This window comes from Eulemur rufifrons, chromosome 7 (genome assembly GCF_041146395.1).
Source record: "Eulemur rufifrons isolate Redbay chromosome 7, OSU_ERuf_1, whole genome shotgun sequence".
NCBI classification, from domain to species: domain Eukaryota; kingdom Metazoa; phylum Chordata; class Mammalia; order Primates; family Lemuridae; genus Eulemur; species Eulemur rufifrons.
In genome coordinates this window covers 153183125-153195322 of record NC_090989.1, presented here as the reverse complement: position 1 = coordinate 153195322, position 12198 = coordinate 153183125, and the positions used below count along the sequence as shown (strand labels likewise).

The following is a 12198-nucleotide window of genomic DNA, read 5'->3' as shown; positions in this document are numbered from 1 at the left end:
TAAAATGTTTTATGTCTTTGTAAAAGAACTTATCAAAAGTAGCTTGAACAATGCCAGCTTTTTTCTTATCATATAATTTATGATATGAAACAGGCATCTTTTTAGGCCTTGACATTCTGTAATAAGTTTGGAATAGTTTCCAACATTTTACCCTTTGTACTTTCAATATTTTTGGGAGTTCTTTTAATGTGAAATTTCTTGCCAGCATCACCCCCTCTGGGACATGATCTTTTTCACCAAACCACTTTCCACATTTATGCAGATAAGTTCACCTTCACTAAATTCCTTTGGCTGCATACCCAGAGTCTTTTGAATGGGGTAACAACAACATTCCCACAATGAGCTATTTCTTCTATAACTCCATTTATATCAAATTTGAATTCACTTCCAGTGTTGTTAGTTTTTGGTTCTTTTTGCTGTACTTTCATCTTTTTTGGCCAGTTCCCTCTTTCAGTTATCCATTTTTATAAACTGTCACATGGGTTTATCACTGGGAGAGAAGGAGGCAACACAACTGCATGCTTTGCTGTCTGTGCAAGAACTGAATAACAAATGCACAGTCACAGAAATACTTTGACAGAAGTGACATGATTGGCCACTGATCTTTTTTTTTTTTTTTTTTTTGAGACAGAGTCTCACTCTGTTGCCCGGGCTAGAGTGAGTGCCGTGGCGTCAGCCTAGCTCACAGCAACCTCAAACTCCTGGGCTTAAGCGATCCTACTGCCTCAGCCTCCCGAGTAGCTGGGACTACAGGCATGCGCCACCATGCCCGGCTAATGTTTTCTCTATATATATTTTTTTAGTTGTCCATATAATTTCTTTCTATTTTTAGTAGAGACGGGGTCTCACTCTTGCTCAGGCTGGTCTCGAACTCCTGACCTCGAGCGATCCACCCGCCTCGGCCTCCCAGAGTGCTAGGATTACAGGCGTGAGCCACCGCGCCTGGCCTTGGCCACTGATCTTTATGTACACTTGTTACATGGTGATTTGTAGACAGAACAGTTGGCAGCGAATTTTGTATTTTATGTAACTACAGTTAATATATCGTAGTGACTAAAACTTGACTGTGTTGTTGAGAGACTTGTGTTATTTAACTAAACTATGGTAACTGAAATTCGTGTGTATTAGACCTCTGTAAAACAAGGACTGCCTGTAGTTGTGACAGACATTATATGGGCTGTAAAGTTTAAACTATTTACTGACTCTACATAAAATGTTTGCTGACCCCAAGTTCTCATGAGTTCATTTTTGCTTAAAAATTGTCATCATTCTTTTTGTCTGCTTTTGATATCAAGGATATATTATCAATAATCATAAAAATCAGTAGCACATACCTTTAGCACTTACAGTGTTCCTTCCAGGCATTGTTTTAAATATTTCATGTGGTAGATCCCAAAGTAGATAATACTGTTACCCCCAATTTACATATAAGGAAACTAAAGCAAAGAGGTTAAGAAACTTGCCTGGGATCATGTAGCTACTAAGTGGTAGAACCATAATTTGAACCTCTGGCAGTCTGGGCTTCTTACACTACATATATTATACTCATATGAGCTTCATAAAATGAATTGGGGAAAATTCTTTTTCTATTTTCTCAAGTTTATGTTAGATCAGAGTTATCTATCCCTTGATTATTTGGTAGAACTCCTGTAAAACTCTTGATTTCGTGTGTGTGTCTGCATATTTGGAATATTTAAAGATGTTTTTGGATTTCATTAATTGATTTAAGGCTACCTAGGTTTTCTATTATATTTTGGATCAGTTTTGGTAATAAATTCTAGGAATTAGTGTGTTTTAGCTGATTTTCAGATTTATTGGTATAATTATTTATAATCAATCATTTCTACCTCTGCTGCATTTGTAGCATTATTCTCTTTTTCCTTCCTAAAACTGTTCATTTGTGCCTTCTTTTTTGGTCAGTCTTGCCAGAGATTTATTAACTTTATTAGTCCTCAAAAAGGACTTTTGCTTTATTGATACTTTCTTCTGCTTCTTTGAGTTTTATTTTTGTTCATGATTTTACTTTCATCATTTGATTTTCTTCAAATAATTTTATTCTAACTCTTAAGATGGATGCTTAACTCAATTTGGATCCCTCCTTTTCAAAAAATATAAGCACTTGAGGCTGAAGTTCTCTGAGTTCTCTCTAGGTAATGTATAAAAGATATATTTTGAACCAAGTTGGTTAATTAAACATTACAAGAATCTATTAATGTACTTCACCACATTAAGAGATTAAGGAGAGAAACTAAAAGTTCATCTCTCAAACGAGTCAGAAAAGGCTCTGGGAAAAAAAAAAGACCGAGCAGATTAGGACAGAAAGCACATCAGTTTTCTCTTAACAATGTTATCTTTACTTTAGGCTCTGCCCACCCCATTTGAAAGCATCTGTAAGATGTTATGTTAAGGTAAGGCCTTTGCCACTATTACATAATGTCTGCCAAGTACTCCTATAGAGTTTATACATCCTTCTTCCTGCTCAGAAGAGCTGAACTAGTCAGCCCCAGTGGTGATTCTGTGCCTAGGACAAAGAGTGGAAGAGCCATGAGGGTGCTTCTGGCTGTGCAGATGTCAACCTCAGCAAGAGAAGGCTGGTGTGATGGTATCGAACAGAACACACCTAGCAGGATGAATGTGCATTTAATGAGAACCTATGAGGTTTCAAGCTTATTATATTAGGTGCCCAGGATAAAAGGTGAGAAAGATGCTATCCTTGCCATCTAGGAACTTAAGTCTCAGGGAGGATCTGGGAGGATGCACATTGTAAATAAATAATTACAGCATAAATCCCTATGTCCTCTTAATTCTGCCTTCTACTTTTCTTCATTTTCACTGATACCTTATATAATAAAATATAGTGAAACTTCACTTTGCTTGATGGAGAGGTTTTTCTTAAATGAAACAGTTCTCAAAAGCTAATAGCTAATCAAGTATGAATATTGTTCCCTTCATCTAATCTCCTCAGCACTAAGTAATCTTAAAATTACATGATACACTTATTACTCCTTGACAGAGATATGTGAACTGATACAATAGAGATTTAACATTTTAATAACTATGAAAGTTTTAATATTTATATGATTGTATTAACTCGATGGTGGTTGCTGATCTCTTGAATAAATATTTATTTTTGCCACATTGCATCATGTTGCTGTGCTTTTCTAAAAGCAGAGAGAACTATTTTTATTGCTCTGCCTAATGATAAGATGACCAGCATGGAGAATTGGTTTGTGTGGTTACACCCTGTTGGCTTGCTTTCTATAATTGCAGACAATGTGATTGCTCTGGCACAAACTATATTTGAAAAGTAGAGGAAATGATATGAATATTCTTAATTAGTCATGACCCTTTAACCTTGAACCTGTTTATTCTTTTTCCAGTTCTGAAGAGTTTTTGTAGTTTTGGAACCTCTGAGTAATTTTAAATTAGATTTGGTTTTTAGTAACTTCCATCATACCATTTTAGAACTGTCTGTTTAGCTAGCCCTTGTTTCATTGGCTTTTGTTGTTTTGGCCTTTCTCCTGTGTAAAGTAATCCACTAAGAGCCGAGAAGGTATACATATCACTTAAACATGGTCCTTCCCCTTTGGGACCTAGCAGTTTGGCTGGTATATAAAACTAACTACCTTAAGACTAGACTGTACTGTTATAATACAAGTACAGATAATGTATTAGTTCTGAATAGTACTAGGAGAACAGATTCTAAAAGAGAATCACAGAAAAGATGGTAGATAATTGATGTGGACCTTGATTTCAGGACTTTGACAAATGAGGAGGAAGGAGGGCAAAAAAAAAAAAAAAAAAGAAAAGAAAAAAATGACTTTGACAAATGAGAAAGGAGAGAAGAGAATTTCAACTGTGGAGAGCAAATGAGCAAGGATATAGAGTATACATTAGTAATGTGAATGACATGCTATAAAATGTCAGATGATCCCATATGACTAAAGTATAGGAAGATTCTACATGGAAAGATGCTGCCGATTGTGGTGGGTGATAGGACTGGGTCTTCTAGGGGATATGCAGCCTTGATATCACACTAAAGTGTTTGGATTAAAAGGAAAAGTCATTGGAGTACTTTAAAATGAGCTGGGATGTCTTCCTGATGTTCAGGACTCTTCCCAACTGCCTCCATCCTTTATGAAGAACAGGTAGATATAAGTGGATAGGTAAAGAATAGGTATAAGTAGGTATACTTCAAAAAGTATTTGAAGTATAGTGATGTCATTGTGTCTAATAAAAGCAGAAACTGTTTTGTCACTCTCTGCTTCTGTTTCTGGTGTTCTCTGGCTCTTAGCATGATCCTAAGTCCCAGCCTCATTTATAAGTTACTTGTTTTCTCTGATTCTCATTTTTGTCATCTGTTAAAGTGAGGGGATTGGATCCTAGATCATTTGAATTGATCTTTCAAAAAAGCCTTTAGATATCTTAAGTGGTTAGAAATAATTTTTGGATAGGGATAGGCTAGCTCTGAATGTTATTCTATGTTAATTAGAGGGAGAAAGGATAAGTAGGATAAACAGTAAAGCTTTTTAAAAATGCTTTCTACTTTTCAAAAATTTGGGGGGGTTATGTTTTATTGAGAATCTTTTTAAGATTTATTCTTTTTAAAATTGAGATTAATTAAAGATTCACTCTTAAGGATGGTTATATCAGAAATCTAAGTGCTGTGTCATTGTCATCTCTTGTTTTGGCCTAGGAACCAGACTGCAGCAGACATGCTGTCTGTATCACGTGGCTAACAGTGGGAGGTATCTAGTATAGATGATTCTTCCTGGAAAAATAGATTGAAATTCACTTGAATAGAAATGTAGCAGGCAGGTGTCTGTTTACAGATTCAAAATGGATTCAGTCAGGACTGAACACAAGCTGCCTGGATAGGTCCTGTGAGTAAGCAAGCTAGGCTGTCTGTGCATACGTATGTAGTATTTTTATATTTAAAGGATGGGGCTCCCTAAAATAGCAGAGGGGAAGGAACTCTCTGTTTGGGGACTAGGTGAAAGTAAAATGTAACTTCTTTTAACGTGTATCAGTATGTTCTTTTATGTAGGAATGTAGCTGTGTGATAGCCTCAGCTATTCTAGTAATCAAGGGCTTTCTCCTATTGCTAATCCTATGATGAACAGGACAAATGGTGGTTACTAACAGAACCCTGCCAAGCCTGGAAATTACATCAGTTTGTAATAGCACAGCTGTCGTCCTTGAAGTATGTAGGGAGGCACCTAGGGTGGAAAATTAATATATTCTACAGGGGGGTTGGAGTTTATTGCTCAGGATAGTCAAGATCTTCCTGAGTTGTCTGTTACCATTTGCAAGCCTTGTTCTGAGGGGGAGCAGGAGAAATTCTGATTTGCCTCAGGGATCGTATATGCCTGTGAGCTGTGTAAGTTGGTAGCTGATTCCTCCGGAGATCGGAGATCGTTGCTAAAGATTTGGTTTCACTTTGATTGAAAGTATAAGTGAAGATTTTTTTGGTTAAATAAATTAAAAACAGAACACAGCCACCAGACAAATAAGGTTCAGCTTTATAATAGGCCTCTGAAAGAAATTCATTAAAAACAAATAAAGCTACTATTTAGTAACTGAAAGCTTGCTAGGTAAACTAAAAAAATCCGATGTTGAATATGAAATTATTATGAAGTAGGCTATATCTCTAACCATGTCAGGATTATAAATTATCTCCTGCACCTGCTGGGACACTGGGTTCCTTACAAGCCCGAGGAACATGCACTGTATTTTGGCCATAGCATTCTCAATAATGTCCTAGGATAGCAGTGTTAATGTTAGCTTCAGAATTCCTTGTCATTTAAATCAGGCATGCAAAAAAATAGTATAAAAGAAAATACTAGCCCAGATACCTTATACTTCTATGTCTTGTCTATAACCCACCCCCGAAAAGGACAGAATATTAAATATAGAGAAAATTTAAGTGAGCATTGGGAGCAGTCTCCTACCTTTAATAATTATTAAAAGTTTATATATTAAATTGGTTGATTAGAACTCATAATGTATTTTTGCTCAGAGAAGCAATATTATAAATGATAATTTTGTTTCTAAGCTTGTCTAAGTCATTGAAGAGAAAGTTTTCTTTCAAAACTAAATAGGAGGAATTATTTTGAAAGATGTCAAGTTTGTCTTTGGCCATTGTATCAATAACTCTCTTTCACCTCCAACCCCGTGGACTTGCTCCTTCCTACTTTGATACCTTATCCATATCTGCTTTGCTCCCCTGAAATTTCCATGTTGCTAAATTATTTTTCTCCCTTTTCACACCAACAACTCAGACATCTTCAAAGGTACGAACAATGGTCCTTCCAGGGGTATATGTTCTCTTACCTATTTATAAAATAAGAAATGGGATTCTATACGTTTTAAAAGAGAATGCTGGCTACTAGAAACAAATCTTGGTAGAAATTTGGCTAATTTGATCGTGTGAAATGAAAATACTCCACTGGTTAGGAAAATTGAGTATGATGGTAGGAGTTAGGCTTCTGTTCTTACTTTTCATAAGTTTCTTTTCCTTCATTTTAGCTTCATAGCAATACTTTTCAAGGGGTAAATAAATGGGAAAGGACAGAGGCAGCAACAGGCCATTTGTAAACTAGATTGCCAATTTCTCATCAGACAGAATGAGCACAGGCCCCAAATGAGTGGTTATAGATGAGACTGATGTAAAATTTTTGGGAGGACTTCCTGGAACTTAAAACGTTGCCCGAACCTTCTGTGTATTTAAGTTAGATACGAACACTATTTAATCAGTATAGACCTGTAAAGTATTTTTAGTTCTGTAATTAATTCCAAAGTTTAACTATTTAAAATAAACCACACAACAGGGAAGCTACTTGTGACCTCATCATATATTCTTACTTACTGTTGATGAGCTCATATCTATTAATAGTGAGATGGTAGTTAAGTAACCAAGATTCTGTTCTACGCTGCATCATCATCATGCCATGCAGTTTTCTCCTGCCTTAATTTACCTATTTTTAAAACCATTCTCACTAGATAGTCCACTTCAGGCATATGGTCACAATAAAAGATCAGATGTCCAAAGTGCTATGCCTGAAAACTGTGTGTTCTCTTGGTGCCTGGTTAGATAATATGGGCTTATTTTCCAGCAGAATGGTATCAAGTCTCCTTTGATATTAGCCAGGGCTGGGTGGAGTTTCTTAGGCTCCAGTCAGATTGGCTCAAGCAGAGTACCTTGCACGGGTGAATTTGTTTTCATTCCCTCCCTTTGCCAAAAAAGCTTTTGCCTTTTAATAAACCTGAGCCTGGTTGTAATTGAGAGTACTTGATATATGAAATAGTAGTCATACATATTCATGTTGGGGGTCTGTATGAAGTTTGTTTATTTATTTATAGCGAACTGAAGTGATGAAACTGAATTTTAAGTAGCTTATAGAATAATCAACTTCAGGAATCATAAAACATAACACTCTCATTTTACAGATTAGGGAACTCAGCCCTGGAAGGTGACTCACTCAAGGCCACAGTTGAGTGTCAGTTTAAACCAGTGCTTCAGTTAAGCACAGGAACTTCTGTACCCAGCTTTCAAATCTTCTTGCCTCCTATTTACAAATCCATTTAAAGTTAACTTTATTATTTATGTGGATAGAAGGGGAATAGTATAAATGGTCAATGAGAGGTAATGTTTTTTTTTTTTTTTAAAGTAGCTAATTCGCATTCACAAGGGTGTATTTTTTGATTTTCCTGAATATCGAGATTTGAAAATAATATTGTATCATATCCTTTTGTGCATAAAATACACAAACATTTAAGGTATAACTAAATAGTAACTAACTTCAAATGGTTCTGTAAATGCCAGATGAAATTCATACATGAATTTATTAAAATTAATTCTGGAATACTTGCAGAACCAGTTTAACAAATCTATAGCATGCTTAAGGAATGTATTGTATTTGTACATGTTTTAGAATTGAATAACTGTAAGATTGGGTAATCTCTTTAATTTATTGAAAACTGGGGCTTTCTGGCAAAAAGCTAGTACTTTTACTTCCAAGGTAACACTAGCGTTCCCTTTATAGGATCATTTTCCATAAGAGGACTTTGTGTATATGTGTATATTCTTAAATCATTCTTCTATTTATATGTGGTAACAAGTAAAGAATGGCTAAACTCTTGAGATGCAGATGCTGGGTAGTTGGCTAGATGCACTCATAGCCAAGTGACCTTCCCACTTTCCAATTCTATAATTTTCTATCAGTTTTACCTTCTGAGGCTGAATTTAAGCTACTATTACTATTCCATGAACCATATGCAGCTCAGGAAGTGATCTGAGAGTGTTTGTGTTGGTGGGGGGGTGGTGAGTATTGGGAAGGGGGAAAGATTACAATAGATAAAAAGCTGCCCTTTGAAAATTTGCACTCTGATAAATGATATGTAAAATGTACTGGTGTTTTTTTCTGTATTTTCACCTGTGTCCTAAATTAGTAAAAATTTTGAGTAGACTGCATTATATAAATGTCATTGCTGTATATTTCTGGGGAATAATAAAATCTGTTGGGCTCTTACTGTATGTTGTTAAGGATGGCACAAATATCCTTTCAAGTTCTCTTTTACCATCACACTGTTAAATTATAGACATCTTTTATTATTTTTGGTATTTTTGGTTCATACAGCACTCAAAGGCAAACTGGTAATAATGATTATCAGTGATATAAAAGGCAAAAGCAATTACTTTTCATGGACTCCCTTGACATTATAATTTGTCAGGCTTTTTTTTTTTTTTTTTTTTTTGGTTTTTGAGACAGTCTCTCACTCTGTCACTTGGGCAGTGAAACAATCATAGCTCACAACAACCTCAAACTCCTGGGCTCAAGCAGTCCTCCCATCTTAGCCTCCTATGTGGCTAGGACTATAGGCATGTCACCACACCTGGCTAATTTAAAAAAAAAAAAAAAAAAAAATTTTTTTTTTTTTTTAGACACAGAGTCTTGCTATATTGCCCAGGCTGGTCTTGAACTCCTAACTTCAAGCACTGCTCCTACCCCGGCCTCCCAAAGTGCTAGGATTATAGGCCTGAGCCACCATGCCTGCCTGGCCTGGTCAGGCTTTTAAAAAGCTCTCTAATGAGTAATTTTTCAATGTTTTCCCTGGCATGATCTGGAGTTAAAATAATACTTTATATGTAAAGTAGGGTGGGTGAGCATAGAATAGGGCTTCCCACCCACGTTAATGTGTTACAAATGGGTTATAGGTGTGCCACTACTACTATAGGAACTTTTTTTTTTTTATTTCAAAATTTTTATGGGGGTACAAATGTTTAGGTTATATATATTGCATTTGCACTGCCCGAGTCGGAGCTACAAGTGTGTCCATCCCAGACTGTGCTCACTGCTTAAACAACCATTCAAATAACTCTAACAGTTGAAATTATCTTTGAACTCCTATTTATGGTTCCCTCAGATAAGCTGTAGAATTCTGAATTCAGTAGTGGTTATTCAAGTAATAGAATTTGATAATTCTAGTAGTAGAAATCAGTAAATATGAGATGGCATTTGCTGCAGACAACAGCTCTGTCATGTCACAGGTTTTCTATCCCCTACTTTAAATAAAGTTTACCCCCTTTGGTAGCAAAGCTGCCAGTTTTTGTCACTAGCCCCACACTGGTAAAAGTATAATTCTTGCTGGCCAAGTTGGTTATGGGCTAGGGTGGGGATGGGAGTAGCTCTAGCTAGATAAGAGGGTCATAGACTTTGGCTGGTCTTACCTGAAGCTCAAGTAGATTTCAAGAATGGAAAGCTTCTCAACTTATGTTCTGCAGTTTGTTGATGTCCAGTGCTTTGGAATGGCTGATCTTGACAATTTTGTCCAATTTCATAGTTTTTATGGAGAGGATTTATCGGTTTCTCTTAGAGATTATATCTTCCTTTGATGTAATTTGCCCTTGTTACTATTTTTTTTTCCTAACACACTGACTAAATTGGGTTTAACTTTATTGTTATAGTTACTGGATAGAATTAATTTTGTTAATTTTCTCTATTATTTATTTATTTATTTATATATTTATTTTTGGCCTTAGTGTTAATAATTAGTCAAAGTGTGATTTTTTAATAGGATTTTGTGACTTATTTGTTTTGGGAAATTAAAAATATTTCTATCTCAATCCATTTGGGCTGCTATAAAAAATACCTCAGACTGGATAATTTATAAACAACAGAAATTTATTTTTCACAGTTTTGGAAGTTGAGAAGTCCAGGATCAAGGTGCAGGCAGATTTGTGTCTGGTTAGGGCTGCTCTCTGCTTCTAAGATGGCACCTTGCTGCTATGTCTTCCAGAGGGGAGGGGAGCAAAAAGGGATGAATGTTGTGCCCTCACATGGCATTATTATTATTAACTATAGTCATCATGCTGCACATTAGATTTCTAGACTTATTTATCCTACAAAAGTGCAACTTTGTACCCTTTAACCAATAACTCCCTTGTTTCTCCTATATGCCCATCCCTGTAACCACAGTTCTACTCTCTGTTTCTATGTATTGGACTTTATTAGATTCTATATATTAAGATAATTAAGGTCATACAGTATTTTTCTTTCTGTGTCTGGCTTATTTCACTTAACATAATGTCATCCAGGTTCATCCATGTTGTTGCAAATGTCAGGATCTCTTATTTAAAGCTGGATAACATTCTATTGTGTGTGTATATATACCACAGTTTATTTATGTGTACATCTGTTGACAGACACTTGGGTTGTTTACATACCTAGGCTATTGTGAATAATGCTGCAATGAACATGGGAGCAGAGATATCTCTTAATTACCTTTTTTTTTTTTTTCCCCTTGAGGTAGGGTCTTGCTCTGTGGCCTGAGCTAGAATATGGTGGTCATCATAGCTCCCTGCAGCCTCAAACTCGTGGGCTCATGTGATCCTCCTGCCTCAGCCTCCCCAGTAACTGGGACTACAGGCATGTGCCATCACGCCCAGCTAATTTTTTTCTATTTTTAGTTGCCCGGCTAATTTTTTTTCTACTCATAGTAGAAACGGGGTCCCTCTTTTGCTCGGGTTGGTCTCGAGCTCCTGACCTCAAGCTGTCCTCCCACCTCGACCTCCCAGAGTGCCAGGACCACAGGCGTGAGCCACCACACCTGGCCTGCACACTTATTTCTTGCTGTGCTCTGCATATACTAGGTGTTCAATTTATGGCAGGCCCTTTGGCTATTTTTACTACATTATTTCTGTATATTCTAGGCTATTCACCTATAGTTTTGCCTGTAGTAGAATATACTTAACCTTAGATTATGTTTAAAAATTAAGAGCCCCGGTATTCTATATAAATGGTAATATACATGACCACCGAGAGGGACCATCTCCCCTAGCTAATTCAGGGAACATGTCTGTATTTTTTCATGCCAGTAGGGCTAAGTGTTGTAGTTTGGTTGACAAGGCTATCCACAAGTGATTCATAAAGAAGCAGTACTTACCCCAAGATAAGGTCCATACTGTCTGTCTTTAGTCAAGACAGTAATGTCTTTGCTCATGATATGAAACATCTTTTTCCCCTTAACCAGGCAGTTGCAGCAGTGCAGAATGGCTGACCTCAATCTTGCAGATGCATTAACAGAGCCACCTCCAGAAATTGAAGGAGAGATAAAGCGGGACTTTATTGCTACACTGGAGGCAGAGGCCTTTGATGATGTTGTGGGAGAAACTGTTGGAAAAACAGACTATATTCCTCTCCTGGATGTTGATGAGAAAACTGGGAACTCAGAGTCAAAGAAGAAACCATGCTCAGATATTAGCCAGGTTGAAGGTAAGTCTTTAAGCCAAACTGGATATATATGTTTAGAAAGTAGATTAGGGGTTAGCCTTTGGATTATAATCTTGGAAACCTTAAAGAAACTGAGCTGAGTGTTTTAGTATAGATTAATAACTTTCTCTTTATCTAAATTTCTTTGTTAGAAACTGAGGAGATAGACTGACCATCCTTTAGTTGAGTGTGTGTTCGTGAGTCTGTAGATTGCTTTAAACCCTAAAGGTTCTTCTGTAATGTTTCAACTACCATATAATCTGCTTCTTTAAGCTGTCTCCTGTGCCTTTCCTTTGAGAGTAGCTTTGTAAAGTTAGATACATGAAATTCTGTGCTTATATCAGAATTTAATTTCGACTGGAATCAGATGCCATTTATTATCTTTGTTGTCATCCCAGGTCAGGATTAAAGCACGATTAATGCCTTT

The 12198-nt window shown here is 36.4% G+C and overlaps 1 protein-coding gene across 4 annotated transcripts in view; it reads left to right on the top strand.

Annotated features, from left to right (window-relative positions):
* Positions 1-12198, top strand: part of MAP4 (microtubule associated protein 4) — a 205785-nt gene that overhangs the window by 65126 nt on the left and 128461 nt on the right. For all 4 annotated transcript variants that reach the window (XM_069475625.1, XM_069475629.1, XM_069475627.1 and 1 more), the window contains exon 2: positions 11533-11774. In XM_069475625.1, coding sequence (XP_069331726.1) covers positions 11552-11774 — 223 coding nt within the window. In that variant the 5' untranslated portion in view covers positions 11533-11551. The remainder of the gene's footprint in view (positions 1-11532; positions 11775-12198) is intronic.